We start from the raw sequence: 16,960 nt of genomic DNA on the forward strand, positions 1-16,960 counted from the left end.
ATACTGATGCTAAAATGTGTATTCTATTCTACTGAGCCATTTACTTTATGTTCATAGTCTTATCTTTTATTATTTCTTATTGTTGTTGTTGCATTGTCCAGAAGGAGCCTGCTAGTAAGCATTTCGTTGGACGGTGTATACCATGTGTATCCTGTACATACGACTAATAAAACGTAACTTTAACACACATACACAGATGCGCGCACACACACACACACACACACACAGAAAGACAGATAAAAAAGAGACAGTGAGTCAGTCAGAAAGACATCCGGTACCTCATAAGTCATTTTGTTCATATCCTTTGCTAGTTAGCGAGTTATTAGCCCAGTTATATATCATTTCTCCTGGCTCTCTCTTTCCTGACTCTCTCTCTCCGGGCTCTCTGTCTCCTGGCTCTCTGTCTCCTGGCTCTCTGTCTCCTGGCTCTCTGTCTCCTGGCTCTCTGTCTCCTTGCTCTCTCTCTCCTGGCTCTCTCTTTCCTGGCTCTCTCTCTCCTGGCTCTCTCTCTCCTGAATCTCTCTCCACTGAATCTCTCTCCACAGATAAATGAAGTAGCCAATAGGCAGAGGGTAGCATAATTTGTCTGATTCTCTGTAATAATGGTATGGGAATAATAATGCATTTTATTTTGCTCACGACCCCCCAAATCCTTCTACACTTTGAGAACCACTGCGCTAGCTCACCTGACCTGTATTAATTGACAGTTTGCTGGTCCAATCAGAGGGCCAAGTGTGCGTTTCACTATCACTTTTTTTTTTTGCAATGTGCGATGCTGCGGCTACTGTCTCTGGATAGTGGAAAGCAATGCACTGAGACTCTGTGCCACAAAATGAGTGACAAAGAGAACAAGATCATTTCAAGTCATTAGTCTCAAGTAAAAGTTGAGTCCCAAGTCTTTAGGCTCCAAGTCAAAGTCAAGCCTCAAGTTATATAAGTTGAGTCTCAAGTCATCAAATTTGTGACCCAAGTCAGACTCGAGTCCAAGTCATGTGATTCGAGTCCACAACTCTGCACATTGATGCAACTGTAGTAAGCTATCCAATGTTTAGACAAGTCAACTTTACCAATTACTTACCTTGAAGTTGGACTTGCATATAGTGGCTGCTTCCTTCATTGCCTCTCCTGAAAAAAACAACCCACAATAGTTGATTGAGACTGGATATCAACACCTGAAATACCCCCTCAATAACACCTCAGAAAATACATAGGAAGAGCAGTGGAGAGTCAGGAAAGAAAGTCAGTGGAGAGTCAAGAGAGAGAGTCAGGATAGAAAGTCAGTGGAGAGTCAAGAGAGAGAGTCAGGACAGAGAGTCAGGAGAGAGTCAGTGGAGAGAGAGTCAGGACAGAGAGTCAGGACAGAGAGTCAGTGGAGAGAGAGTCAGGACAGAGTCAGTGGAGAGAGAGTCAGGAGAGAGGGAAGAGAGAGTCAGGACAGAGAGTCAGGACAGAGAGTCAGTTGAGAGAGAGTCAGGAGAGAGAGTCAGGAGAGAGAGTCATTGGAGTGTTAGGACAGAGAGTCAGTGGAGAGAGAGTCAGGAGAGAGTCAGGAGAGAGAGTCATTGGAGAGTCAGGAGAGAGAGTCAGTGAAGAGAGAGAGTCAGTGGAGAGAGAGTCAGCGGAGAGAGAGATTCAGTGGAGAGAGATTCAGTGGAGAGAGTCAGGAGAGAGAGAGTCAGTGAAGAGAGAGAGTCAGTGAAGAGAAAGTCAGTGGAGAGAGAGAGTCAGCGGAGAGAGAGAGTCAGTGAAGAGAGATTCAGTAGAGAGAGAATCAGTGGAGAGAGTCAGGAGAGAGAGAGTCAGGAGAGAGAGACCCAGGAGAGAGAGTCAGCGGAGAGAGAGAGTCAGCGGAGAGAGAGAGTCAGTGAAGAGAAAGAGTCAGTGGAGAGAGAGAGTCAGTGGAGAGAGAGAGTCAGTGGAGAGAGAGAGTCAGTGGAGAGAGAGAGTCAGTGAAGAGAGAGAGTCAGTGGAGAGAGTGAGTCAGTGGAGAGAGTCAGTGGAGAGAGAGTCAGGAGAGAGAGTCAGGAGCGAGAGAGTCAGGAGCGAGCGAGTCCGGAGAGAGCGAGTCAGTGGAGAGAGAGAGTCAGGAGAGAAAGAGTCAGTGGAGAGAGAGTCAGGAGAGAGAGAGACAGGAGAGAGCGAGTCAGTGGAGAGAGAGTCAGGAGAGAGAGTCAGGAGAGAGAGTCAGGAGAGAGAGAGACAGGAGAGAGCGAGTCAGTGGAGAGAGAGTCAGGAGAGAGAGAGTCAGTGGAGAGAGAGTCAGTGGAGAGAGAGTCAGTGGAGAGAGTCAGGAGAGAGAGTCAGGAGAGAGAGAATGAATACATTAGGAATACAAAGCTCTTAATGGTAAATCATTACCTCCCTTGAATGCGTGTGCTTAATTACCAAGGCATGGCACTCATTCACCAACAATTCCTTTTTACTGTGTGTCTGTGCACGTACGTGTGTGTGTGTGTGTGTGTATGTAAAACCCTACATACCTTTCACTGACACAAACAGATTAATGTTGAAGGTGAAGGCATCGTCATGGTGTAGATAAGGGAGGGGCTTTGGATCCTGAAACAGGAAGTGGAAATAGAAGAGCATGAAGAGCCACTACACTCTTAGAAAAAAGGGTTCTACCTGGAACCAAAAAGGGTTCTTCAAAGGGTTCTCCTATGGGGACAGCTGAAGAACCCTTTTAGGTTATAGATGGCACCTTTTTTTCTAAGATGGTATGGATACTGGCTCTCATTACTAAAGGCTTACCTGAATGGTGAAGATGTAAAAGTGTTAATGTAATGTAAAATACATCCAGACCACCCGTAGTATAATGTAAAATACATCCAGACCACCCGTAGCATAATGTAATGTAAAATACATCCAGACCACCCATAGCATAATGTAATGTAAAATACATCCAGACCACCCATAGTATAATGTAATGTAAAATACATCCAGACCACCCGTAGTATAATGTAATGTAAAATACATCCAGACCACCCATAGTATAATGTAATGTAAAATACATCCAGACCACCCGTAGCATAATGTAATGTAAAATACATCCAGACCACCCGTAGCATAATGTAATGTAAAATACATCCAGACCACCCCGTAGCATAATGTAATGTAAAATACATCCAGACCACCCGTAGTATAATGTAATGTAAAATATATCCAGACCACCTGTAGTATAATGTAATGTCAAATACATCCAGACCACCCGTAGCATAATGTAATGTAAAATACATCCAAACCACCCGTAGTATACTATAGGGCAGTAGGACCACCAGGTCTATCCTATATTACACTACTATACTATACTGTTTGTGTTCCTCACCTGGACAGTGTTGGGCTCAGCGAAGGGCAGTAGGGCCTCCATAGGAACCACCCAGGGTGAGATGGTTGTCCCAAAGTTCTTCCCCAGAAACGGACCCAGAGGAACGTACTCCCACGCCTGGATATCCCTGGCTGGAACCCACACAGGAAGAGTGGTTACCCTTTATTTTACCATTAGATATTGAACTTTACGGTATTTACTGAATATTCCTCAGTGGACACACATATTACAGGTAGGTTTGAATACTATGCAACCTGCCCAGTGGTGAGTCCATGCTATGTTGTTTGGATGATAGTTCACCAAGATAGCTACAGTACCTGTACTACCACTGTACTTGTGCATAGGCATAGCTACAAAACCTTGGTAAGTTGTGCTATGTTAATAATAATAATAAGCCATTTAGCAGACGCTTTTATCCAAAGCGACTTACAGTCATGTGCGCATACATGTTTACGTATGGGTGGTCCCGGGGATCGAACCCACTACCCTGGTGTTCCAAGCGCCATGCTCTACCAGCTGAGCTACAGAGGAACCCACTACCCTGGCGTTCCAAGCGCCATGCTCTACCAGCTGAGCTACAGAGGACCACATTTGAACTACTGGTCTTTTTGACTATTGACAACCCAGGAACTATTCTATGAAATATTGTTTTGAGGGATGTGATAAATGATAATGTACTGCAGTCAGCAGAAAAAGCAATTTCAACTATCTGTACCACTCTCCTCTACATACCAACCCAGGTGTAACCTGGCTCAGACTCCCATACATCTGTCTGAGAAATGACTTCTCACAACTGACAGATATGATATGACATCCATCAGTCAGTCAATCAGCCTCACTGTATTTTACTGTAAAGGACTGGTCAGCTGTAGCCGCAGGGGTGGAGACCACATCCCAAATGGCACCCTATTCCCTATATAGTGCACTACTTTTGGCCAAAGCCCTTAGAGCTCTATACACTGAGTGTACGAAACATCTTTCCATGACATAGACTGACCAAGCTGAATCCAGGTGAAAGCTATGATCCCTTATTTATGTCACTTTTAAAACCCACTTCAATCAGTGTAGATGAAGGGGAGGAGACAGGTTAAAGAAGGATTTTGAAGCCTTGAGACAATTGAGACATGGATTGTGTATGTGTGCCATTCAGAGGGTGAATGGGCAAGACAAAAGATTTAAGTGCCTTTGAACGGGGTATGGTAGTAGGTGCCAGGCGCACTGGTTTGTGTCAAAAACTGCAACGCTGCTGGGTTTTTCACGCTTAACAGTTTCCTGTGTGTATCAAGAATGGTCCACCACCCAAAGGACATCCAGACAACTTGACACAACTGTGGGAAGCATTGGAGTCAACATGGGCTCTGGCAATAGAAAAATAAGGTGAAGCCTAGTAGTCTGCCTTCCAAAAGTCACCCAGCAATATAATACTTGAGTAAAAGTCTAAAAGTATTTGGTTTTAAATATACTTAAGTATCAAAAGTAAATGTAATTACTAAATATTCCTTATATTAACCAAACCAGACGGCACCATTTTTTATTTACGGATAGCCAGGGGCACACTCCAACACTCAGGCATAATTTACAAACAAAGCATTTGTGTTTAGTGAGTCCGCCAGATCAGAGGCAGTAGGGATGACCAAGGATGTTCTCTTGATAAGTGCGTGAATTGGACCATTTTCCTGTCCTGCTAAGCATTCAAAATGTACTGAGTACTTTTGGGTGTCAGGGAAAATGTATGGAGTAAAAAGTACATTATTTTCTTTAAGAATGTAGTTAGTGGAGTAAAAGTACACATAAAAAAAAATAAAAATAGTCAAGTAATGTACAGATACCCCAAAAAATGACTTCAGTAGTACTTTAAAGTATTTTTTACTTAAGTACTTTATGTCACTGATTCCCTACCGTGCACTCCTTCTGTAGTGCACTATATAGGGAATGTGCACTATATAGGGAATAGGGTGCCATTTGGGACACAGACCTAGTCAATGTGCTGAAATGCCACATGCTCTGCCTTGAAAGTCTCACTAAATCACAGCAACTCAGCAAGTCAAGCTGAGATGTCCCGACCTAGCATTAAGAGGTGACAACAGCTTTGCAAAGATGAGATATCTTCAATATTTAAATAAGATAAGAGAGGGAGGCGGGGCTGAGAGAGAGAGTCAGTTTGATATCAGTTGGTCCCTGACTGTGTATCTCTTTTAACGGTTGGCACATTGCCATCACACACAGAGTGGATACACACACATTTTTCTTGATAGCACATGCTTCCATGCACACACACACACGCATACACACACACACAAATGTAACATTTCTCATAAGGAGTTCCCTCATGGCAAAAACTTGCATTTCTTTTAATCGGATTTCATTCAATCGGAGTGACTGAAGCCAGTGGGAAGAAAACAACTTGTTTGAATAAAGTGAATACAGTATTGTATATGTCTGTCTATGGGTTCTACACTAAGCCCTGCCAACCTTGAAGGATTTTTAATGAGTACCACTTCAGCGCATAACTGGCACCCCTGGCGGCGCACGTGCGACACCCACACTGCTCAAATCATAGGCAAATGCACATTTTTTTGCCTAATAATGATGTTGGCAGAAGACTGCCTCAGTAGGAATGGTAGGCTATAGACTGTTATGGTACTTGGAGTCTTAAATTATATAAAACAATGTAGCGAACACAGAAGTCTGGTGTTTGATTCTAAATGAAATTGAGGTGGTCTCAATGACACTCACACTAGTTTACCTTTAGGGGTAATGATTATTCTAATTAATAGGTGTCTTTATGTGGATAGTCTAATTAAAATGTAAACGGGGGGGGGAATATGGGTATTCTGAATTATTCAATTACTGGATGCAATGTAGTTGTCTAGTTCAGTACAGGCTATTTGGAATATGAAACAACTGATCTAGGCCTATATAAGCTTGTTTCAGATCTCCATCCCTGACCTCATCCATCCAGTTAGGTCTGACTACTAGGCTGCCATTCATTCAACATGCCTTGTTGTCATTGAACTGACTATTATCACATCATACTGTTGACATACAGCTATATCAAGAGGACAGATCAACAACTGATTCATTAACATAGGCCTACTAATCTTTAACAGTCTAACATAACTTACCCTGAAGGACAGTTTTAGTGGAACAGCTCTCTCTGCCATGAACTACTGCAACACTGCACGTTTCCTTGCTCGTCAATGCGCTCACGCCTACTACCGTTGAGATCAAAACATGTGCGGGCAAGAAAGTGTTCTCGCTTAGTTGACTAACAACGCTGTAGCTAACTACCTTCGTCGTAATGACGGCTTAGCTAGGGAGCTAACTACGAAATAATAGTGGTTATGTGCTTGACAAACACATACAATTTTGTAAAATGTATTTGTCGAACAGTTAGTTCTCCATTTTCCCAGGAGGAGAATACAGGATAGACAGTATACAGTGGGAGCTTAATCTAAAGAGAGAGAAAGAAGGAAGCAGAGAGACAGAGAGAGACAGAAAGAGGAAAAAACATGGAGAAAGAGACAGAGAAAAACAGACGGTGACAGAGACAGATCGCGACAGAAAGAGAGAGATGGAGAGAAGACTATCTTGAAATCTCAAGGCTACAGTCGATACCACTTCTCCTCCCAAGATCCTTATGCCTTATTAATAATCCATAGCCTGTCATGTTTTCCTGAGTAGTTTACCCTGCTCCCAGTGATTAAATATGAAATGATCACATCAACATTTATAATGCAGAACTAAATTAAGGAACTTAAGTTAGTGTTATCAGGGAAAGTGGATGCTTTTCAATTAGTGTTATTGACGTTAGGATTTTTCATTTACTGATATATTGTTTTTGACTAATGATTCTACTATTGGCTGCATTCATTTGAAAATTAAGATATACTGTATGGTGATTATTCATTTCTGTCTTCCAGTGATGTGGGCTGTGTAGGTGTGTGTGTATGCACATATGAGTGTGTACATAATTGAGCAAGCGTGTAAGTGTGTGTGTGTGTGTGTGTTAATTCGTTAGTGACTGTATGTGTACTCGTGTGTGTGTGTGTGCTCGTGCATGAGTCTGTGTGAGTGAGTGAGTATAAGTGTGTGTGTGAGACCTTACCACTCCAGTCGTTCATCAGCACCATGCCAAAGATGTGTTGGTGGGCTTTCTCTATGGGAATGGGCTCACCAAGACGATTACCTCCACCTACAAAGAATGCCTGAGAGAGAAAGACAGAGAGAAAGGAGATAAAAAGCAGAGAGAGAGAGAGAGAGGGAGACAGAGAGAGAGAGAGAGAGAGAGAGAGAGAGAGAGAGAGAGAGAGAGAGAGAGAGAGAGAGAGCAGAGAGAGAGAGAGAGAGAGAGAGAGAGAGAGAGAGAGAGAGAGAGAGAGAGAGAGAGAGAGAGAGAGAGAGGAAGAGAGGGAGAGGGAGAGGGAGAGGGAGAGGGAGAGGGAGAGGGAGAGAGAGAGAGAGAGAGAGAGAGAGAGAGAGAGAGAGAGAGAGAGAGAGAGAGAGAGAAACACACAGAGAGAAAGAGAGAGATACTTTTTTTGTGATGCCATTGATATGAACCATCTCCTTGGTTGTAATAAAGTGTAGCTATATAAAGTGTATACTGACCATCTCCAGCTCAATGTCCAGCTGCTTAGACTGGCCAAACACAGGAGGCTTAGCTAAGAGAGAACACAATGGAAGAGTGTTAGTGAGGGACACAAAAAGATAGTGAGAGGTTTTGTGTGGTGTGTGTGTTTCTCTTTGTTTTCAGAGTCCGTGTTGATTTTCAGACTAGGTGTTGTGTTTCATTACATTGGTCGGGTCTCATCTGTCCAGAGGGTCTGCGTATGGGGGTCCCAGACACCACTATGGAAGAAGCCCTGCCATGATACCCCACGGGCAGCCTCAACCTGAGGGACACAATCAGTCAGTCAAACAAACATAATAATAATTTGGGGGGATGCTTATACTTGTCCTGTTACAAACAAGTGTGTAATGAAAATGTGTTTTTTGCATATCCCAACTGCCCCTAAGACACCCGCAGGGAGTGGGGTCACCATTGTCAAGCGTCCCTAGAGCCATTGGGGTTAAGTGCCTTGCTCAAGGGCACAGCGACAGGTTTTTCTCACCTTATCAGCTCTGGGATTGGAACCAGCAAGCTTTCGGTTACTGGCCCAACGATCTAACCTCAAGACTACCAATCAATTATTCAGTCAGTCAGTCAGTCGAATAAACAGTAAATTAGTCAGCCAGCCAGGCAGTCAAACAGTCAGTCAGACAGACAGCCAGTCAAACAGTCAGTCAGTTAGTCAGTCAAATAAACAGTCAGTCAAACAATCAGTCAGTCAGTCAGTAAAATAAACAGTCAGTCAAATAAACAGTCAGCCAATCGGTCAGCATTATACAGCTACAGAGATAGAGATACGGATACAGAGAGAAAGAGAGAGAGCAAGGAAGAAAAATGGAAAGAGAGAAAGAGAGACAGAAAGAGAAAGAAGAGAGGTTCTACACTAAGAGGTTCAGCAGCTGTGGTGTCTGAAGCCAGGAATGGTGCAGTGATGGACTGCAGACTCACTGACTGAAGGATGGTGCAGTGTTGGACTGCAGACTCACTGACTGACTGAAGGATGGTGCAGTGATGGACTGCAGACTCACTGACTGACTGAAGGATGGTGCAGTGATGGACTGCAGACTCACTGACTGACTGACTGAAGGATGGTGCAGTGATGGACTGCAGACTCACTGACTGACTGACTGAAGGATGGTGCAGTGTTGGACTGCAGACTCACTGACTGACTGACTGAAGGATGGTGCAGTGATGGACTGCAGACTCACTGACTGAAGGATGGTGCAGTGATGGACTGCAGACTCACTGACTGACTGAAGGATGGTGCAGTGATGGACTGCAGACTCACTGACTGACTGACTGAAGGATGGTGCAGTGATGGACTGCAGACTCACTGACTGACTGAAGGATGGTGCAGTGATGGACTGCAGACTCACTGACTGACTGACTGAAGGATGGTGCAGTGATGGACTGCAGACTCACTGACTGACTGAAGGATGGTGCAGTGATGGACTGCAGACTCACTGACTGACTGACTGAAGGATGGTGCAGTGTTGGACTGCAGACTCACTGACTGACTGAAGGATGGTGCAGTGATGGACTGCAGACTCACTGACTGACTGACTGAAGGATGGTGCAGTGATGGACTGCAGACTCACTGACTGACTGAAGGATGGTGCAGTGATGGACTGCAGACTCACTCACTGACTGACTGAAGGATGGTGCAGTGTTGGACTGCAGACTCACTGACTGACTGACTGAAGGATGGTGCAGTGTTGGACTGCAGACTCACTGACTGACTGAAGGATGGTGCAGTGATGGACTGCAGACTCACTGACTGACTGACTGAAGGATGGTGCAGTGATGGACTGCAGACTCACTGACTGACTGAAGGATGGTGCAGTGATGGACTGCAGACTCACTGACTGACTGACTGAAGGATGGTGCAGTGATGGACTGCAGACTCACTGACTGACTGAAGGAAGGATGGTGCAGTGATGGACTGCAGACTCACTGACTGACTGAAGGAAGGTGCAGTGATGGACTGCAGACTTACTGACTGACTGAAGGAAGGATGGTGCAGTGATGGACTGCAGACTTACTGACTGACTGAAGGAAGGATGGTGCAGTGATGGACTGCAGACTCACTGACTGACTGAAGGATGGTGCAGTGATGGACTGCAGACTCACTGACTGAAGGATGGTGCAGTGATGGACTGCAGACTCACTGACTGACTGACTGAAGGATGGTGCAGTGATGGACTGCAGACTTACTGACTGACTGAAGGAAGGATGGTGCAGTGATGGACTGCAGACTCACTGACTGACTGAAGGATGGTGAAGTGATGGACTGCAGACTCACTGACTAACCGAAGGAAGGTGCAGTTTGTGAAAACACTGAAACTGTCCGAGTGCTCCAGTCAATTAGAGAAAAGAATTGTGTCCCTCACACATCATAGCTCACAGCACAGCACAAGGCCTTAGTACGTTTCTCTCTCTTTCTCCCTATCACTTTTTCTTCTTATTTTATCCTTTCTCTCATTCTCTCTTTTTTCTTATTTTTCCCTCTCTTTTATTCTCTCCTCTTCTCCGTCACCTTCTTTTCTATCTCTCTTTTATCCTTCTTGTTCTCGCTGTGTCTCTCTCCAAATAACAACGAGAAGCGATAAAAACAACTCAAACAAGAAAAGCTACATTGTTATCTGAGGATTTGGACTTCTAGTGGATGGTTTTCAGACAGTCTGACCAATATGATTCATCTGTCTACATCTAATAATATGGTCAGTTAGTGAGTTACTCTGTCTACATCTAATAATATGGTCAGTTAGTGAGTTACTCTGTCTACATCTAATAATATGGCCAGTTAGTGAGTTACTCTGTCTACATCTAATAATATGGTCAGTTAGTGAGTTACTCTGTCTACATCTAATAATATGGTCAGTTAGTGAGTTACTCTGTCTACATCTAATAATATGGTCAGTTAGTGAGTTACTCTGTCTACATCTAATAATATGGTCAGTTAGTGAGTTACTCTGTCTACATCTAATAATATGGTCAGTTAGTGAGTTACTCTGTCTACATCTAATAATATGGTCAGTTAGTGAGTTACTCTGTCTACATCTAATAATATGGTCAGTTAGTGAGTTACTCTGTCTACATCTAATAATATGGTCAGTTAGTGAGTTACTCTGTCTACATCTAATAATATGGTCAGTTAGTGAGTTACTCTGTCTACATCTAATAATATGGTCAGTTAGTGAGTTACTCTGTCTACATCTAATAATATGGTCAGTTAGTGAGTTACTCTGTCTACATCTAATAATATGGTCAGTTAGTGAGTTACTCTGTCTACATCTAATAATATGGTCAGTTAGTGAGTTACCCTGTCTACATCTAATAATATGGTCAGTTAGTGAGTTACTCTGTCTACATCTAATAATATGGTCAGTTAGTGAGTTACTCTGTCTACATCTAATAATATGGTCAGTTAGTGAGTTACCCTGTCTACATCTAATAATATGGTCAGTTAGTGAGTTACTCTGTCTACATCTAATAATATGGTCAGTTAGTGAGTTACTCTGTCTACATCTAATAATATAGTCAGTTAGTGAGTTACTCTGTCTACATCTAATAATATGGTCAGTTAGTGAGTTACTCTGTCTACATCTAATAATATGGTCAGTTAGTGAGTTACCCTGTCTACATCTAATAATATGGTCAGTTAGTGAGTTACTCTGTCTACATCTAATAATATGGTCAGTTAGTGAGTTACTCTGTCTACATCTAATAATATGGTCAGTTAGTGAGTTACTATGTCTACATCTAATAATATGGTCAGTTAGTGAGTTACTCTGTCTACATCTAATAATATGGTCAGTTAGTGAGTTAGTCTGTCTACATCTAATAATATGGTCAGTTAGTGAGTTACCCTGTCTACATCTAATAATATAGTCAGTTAGTGAGTTACTCTGTCTACATCTAATAATATGGTCAGTTAGTGAGTTACTCTGTCTACATCTAATAATATAGTCAGTTAGTGAGTTACTCTGTCTACATCTAATAATATGGTCAGTTAGTGAGTTACTCTGTCTACATCTAATAATATGGTCAGTTAGTGAGTTACTCTGTCTACATCTAATAATATGGTCAGTTAGTGAGTTACTCTGTCTACATCTAATAATATGGTCAGTTAGTGAGTTACTCTGTCTACATCTAATAATATGGTCAGTTAGTGAGTTACTCTGTCTACATCTAATAATATGGTCAGTTAGTGAGTTACTCTGTCTACATCTAATAATATAGTCAGTTAGTGAGTTAGTAAGTGGTGAATGAACAGCCTCGTCTGGGCATGGACTCTACAAGATGTCGAAGTCCACAGGGATGCTGGCCCATATTGACTCCAATGCTTCCCACATTTGTGTCAAGTTGGCTGGATGTCCTTTGGGTGGTGGACCATTCATGATACACATGGGAAACTGTTGAGTGTGAAAAACTCAGCAGCGTTGCAGTTCACGACACAAACCGGTACGCCTGGCACCTACTACCATACCCTGTTCAAATGCACTTAAATATTGTGTCTTGCCCATTCACCCTTTGAATGGCACACATGCACCCTCTGTGTCTCAATTGTCTCAAGGCTTAAAAATCATTATTTAACGTGTCTCCTCCCCTTCATCTACACTGATTGAAGTGGATTTAACAAGTGGCATCAATAAGGGATCATAGCTTTCACCTGGATTCAGCTGGTCAGTCTATGTCATGGAAAGAGCAGGCGTTCTTAATGTTTTCTACACTCAGTGTCCCAAATGGCACCCTATTCCCTTTGTAGTTTACTACTTTTGACCAGAGCTATTTGGGCCCTTGTCAAAAGTAGTGCACTATTACATTTTAGTAATTTAGCAGACGCTCTTATCCAGAGCGACTTACAGTTAGTGAGTGCATACATTTTCATACTGGCCCCCCATGGGAAAAACGAACCCACAACCCTGGCGTTGCAAGCGCCTTGCTCTACCAACTGAGCTACAGGGGACGACGTAGCTCAGTTACAGTTACTGTATATAGCCCTGTAGACTCCTTCTGGCCTCCCTCACTATAAAGGCAATAGGGTGCCATTCGGGATGCAGATGAGGTGATGGTTGTCATATCATACCAGTTGGGCATCAGGGCATTCTCCTTCCCTCGGAACATAATGCCAACGTTGGTGGCATGGTCCCTGGATGAGTAGAAGTCAGTGTAGTCACCTGTGTGTGTGTGTGTGGTTGTGTGTGAGAGAGATAGATGGAGAGAGAAAGAGGGTAGTTAAGTGACACTGTTAAATATGTACAGTGAACCAATGGTTAGCCTTTAGAACCTTTTTTTATATCAACATTTAGATAGCAAACAAATCTCTCAATCACTCATCTTACTACACTAGTATATTTCTATTGGTTAACAGCGCCACCTCTTGTTCAAGCATCATACAAACACCTCAATTGCATTTCCTTGATTCCTCGCATCCTTGCTCCTCGCCTCCTTCTCAAAACCCATTGGATGACCTTCTCATCCACAAGGAATAAACTAAATGCAATTGAGATTCTCCCCCTGAGTTGGTTCACACTGGCATTCCATCATAGAATTTCAATGTAGCCATATGAAAGTGGATTTAGATTGTGTAAAGACATATGACATGCACAGCCAGACGTGACCGAAAAGTCAAGCTTGCTTCTTGAATTACCTGAGGTAGCATTAACATGACTGAAGACCAGATAAATAATTTAGAAAGTTACATCAATTTCAGAAACGCACCATTGGATCAGCAAGGAGAAAAAAAGTAACATCTCCATGGTAACTCTGGATTTAGCATATCATTAGTTGAGAGGATTTCCATGCTTAAAGGTTATACATGTAACATTAGCTGCAGCTAGCATCAAATATGAATTGCATACTGTTCGTGTAGCGGCAAAGGAATAGAAATTCAGGAGAGTAAAACATACTTTTTAGAATGCCGCGTGACACTGCAAATGATTTTTTTACTGATTATGGATTGGATTATGATCAGGTAAGAAGCAGTACTAAGCCATTCATAGGCATTTCTAAGCAGTGTCCTTCAAAAAACATGAAGAAATTGAAAATTATGGCTAAAATGTGACATGTTGCTCCTTTAGGAGCATGAATTCTGCTCAGACGGTGATCACAGACTGACTGATCTACAAATCACCTTGCATCCTAAATAACTAGTCATTATGATTTATAGATTATGTCAGTCTTGAATTGACGTTCTCAAAACACAGCCGATGAGGGATAGTAGGTAGTGCATTGGTGACTGATGCTGCAATGCTGACTGGGATTGCTTCTCTGAAAGTAGCTAGAAGTCACCCCTAACATCTGATACAGGGTCAGATTTTGTTTTATACCCCTGAGAGTTAAAGTTAGTAACGGCGGAGGTGTAATCTGATCCTAGATCTGTGCTTAGGGACAACTTGTACTATACCTCAAGCTCGGTGCAGAGACAGGAGGGGTGAAATATGAGGTGCATGTCAATAGTCTAAATCGGCTTCCTCTCCTACTGTGTAACAACTCACCTATCTCAGCAGGCAGATGCATCATGGCTGAACTCTGATGGAAAAATGCTCTGAGGAGACACACACACATTATAGAAACGTAAACATGCTACAAACCATGATAGAAAATAAAAAGATAAGGGAATACCAGAAAATAATATGATTTTGATTGCGGTCAAAAACCATATCCTAAACAATGAATATAATAATTCAATATATTTCACATGATCCTACTTTGCCGAACTCTTGAAGTGTTATAGAAGTGCTATAGAATTTAGAAGTGTATACAGAATATAGAAGTGTTATTGAATATAGAAGTGCTAGAGTATAGAAGTGTTATAGAATATATAAGTGCTATAGAAGTACTATTGAAGTGCTATACGGTATAGAAGTGTTATAGAATATAGAAGTGCTTATTACATACTGCAAAATCCAATAAATAATTGTTAAAAAAGTGCTATAGAAGTGCTGGAGGCTGACCTGCTCCTGAGGCTGACGTCGTCTCTGAGTGTGGTCTCGTTGGCAGACAGCAGCTGCTGTAGACTCCTCCTGGCCTCCCTCCATGCCTCGTACCCCAGACCCATGAACGCATTCAGGGTCGGCTAGTTGAGAGGTCGGAACATATTATGAGGAAACGCATAAAAATGGAAAGCTTTTTTTATTTTATACTGTATATAGCCCTCATAACAAGTAACCCAGTCTGGACCCCCAAGGAGCAAGCAACAGCACAGTGGCAAGGAAAAACTCCCTAAAAGGAAGAAACTTCAAGAGAAACAGGCATGTTTGTAAGTCAGTTTTGACGTTGGTGTTCGGGCGGCTCTCACTCATGAAAGCAGGTCTCTTCCTTGACGCCCAGGGGTGGAAATATCATAGGGGGAACCTGTGCATTTAACATTGAATTCAGGGATTGAAATCATGACAGAAAAGTTGTCTTCTTCATCATTTCAACCCTGTTGACACCTCATGTGATTTCATTAGCATGATGTGGCTTTCACTCCTTGTCTCATTCCCCTATCAGCACTAATGTGACAAAACTGGAAAGGTGAAAGCCAATTCCCAGTAGGAATCCACCATTGTGCTTTAACGATCCTGTTATGTCAGAGCAACACCGAGCTGAAGGGGAGGAGTCAGTTGGGAGGCAGCGGCACACATGGCCTCCAGACCATAGGGTTATTAGGGACCCATTCACAGGCAGGGGGCGAGAGAAGACACTCCAAACCAATTCCAACTACTCACTTGTAGATTTAATGTACTGTATAGTCCACAATATATGAAGCATACATCATAGTTGATGACTCGATTATGACACCGGTGTGGATTTTCTCAAGGAAGAAAAGCAGTGCATCGTGCCCATTGACTAGACCTACCCACCTAGTATACTGTACTTTGGCTACATAAGGTAGGCCCATGTATAAGTAAACTAGTGGAGATACATAGTAAACGTGCCATGTTACATTACCAGGTGAATGCACAATATTGCCATCAGTGCCGATAAGACATATCAACCATAAATCTGAGACATTGAGGAGCACAACACATTTTGATGGCCTTACCTGGTCAAACACATCCTGGTGAGTGGAGAGCACAGGACCTCTGAAGAGTGACTTTATAACGCTCAGGTCCAAAATCTGATCTCCAATAGCGACCCCAATCCGGTGCTTGGACTGAGAGTTACACGAGACATTTGTAAATACAGCAGAACAGGAATGAAACAATAAAGTGGAACGATATTGGAGAAGCTACTTTGTAAACTACAATGTTTCATCCAAGAGAACTTCACGTTTCCACAGTCGTTTGTAACATTTTGTCCTAAGAAAATCAATTTACATTCCATAGTTTCATGGCACAGGAGACGATGTGTAGGAAAACCGATTCAACTAAAAGTACAACAAATGTATCGTCATACTCACATTATCCGGTGTCGAGAACACGCCATATGGTAGATTGTGATAGGAGAAGTCGGACTTTTCGTCTACTTTTACGAAAGACATTTTTAAATTGCAGTTGTATTCCGGTATACTCTCCAAGGTAAGCAACAGCGTGAGTAACCTGTTCCAGATGTTGACCGCAGCCATAGGACAGCCCGCCTCCCACAGAATGAACCAACGACCAATAGGAAACGCTCTCTTATATCCACCCTTTTCAAGAACTGTAAATAATCCAAAACGGTTTGAAAATGACTCAGCAAAAATTATGCGGTCTAGAATTGATTAACCTTTATAATTTGGGTTGTGACAAATATTACTCAACTAAAAAAGTTGCTACAGTGAAGTTATTGTTTTGTGATATCAATGAAGTATACTGCGTTAGGTCTATGGCTGCGTTTACACAGGCAGAACAATTCTGATCTTTTTTCCACTCATTGGTATTTTGACCAATCACATCAGATCTTTTCACGTTAGATAGTTGTTCAGAGCTGATCTGACAGGTCAAAAGACCAATTAGTGAAAAAAATATCAGAATTGGGCTGCCTGTGTAAAGGCATTATATGACAGTCCTCATTAACATCCAAAACCACTTTTTGGACCTTGCTTCATTTGGTTTCTA

The 16,960-nt window shown here is 42.5% G+C and overlaps 1 protein-coding gene across 1 annotated transcript; it reads right to left on the bottom strand.

Moving 5' to 3' along the window:
• Positions 1–571: 571 nt before the first annotated feature.
• LOC123482430 (fumarylacetoacetase-like) lies at positions 572–16,518 on the bottom strand. The gene is made up of 11 exons (XM_045210022.1): positions 16,324–16,518; positions 15,967–16,077; positions 14,894–15,015; positions 14,435–14,484; positions 13,024–13,114; positions 8,120–8,217; positions 7,934–7,986; positions 7,431–7,530; positions 3,323–3,453; positions 2,481–2,556; positions 572–1,125 (listed from the first exon to the last, which is right to left on the bottom strand). The coding sequence occupies exons 1-11, from the start codon at positions 16,486–16,488 to the stop codon at positions 1,064–1,066; spliced, it is 1,059 nt and encodes a 352-aa protein (XP_045065957.1). The 5' UTR covers positions 16,489–16,518; the 3' UTR covers positions 572–1,063.
• Between the last annotated feature and the right edge of the window lie 442 nt (positions 16,519–16,960).

Source organism: Coregonus clupeaformis, chromosome 32 (assembly GCF_020615455.1).
Source record: "Coregonus clupeaformis isolate EN_2021a chromosome 32, ASM2061545v1, whole genome shotgun sequence".
Lineage (NCBI taxonomy): Eukaryota > Metazoa > Chordata > Actinopteri > Salmoniformes > Salmonidae > Coregonus > Coregonus clupeaformis.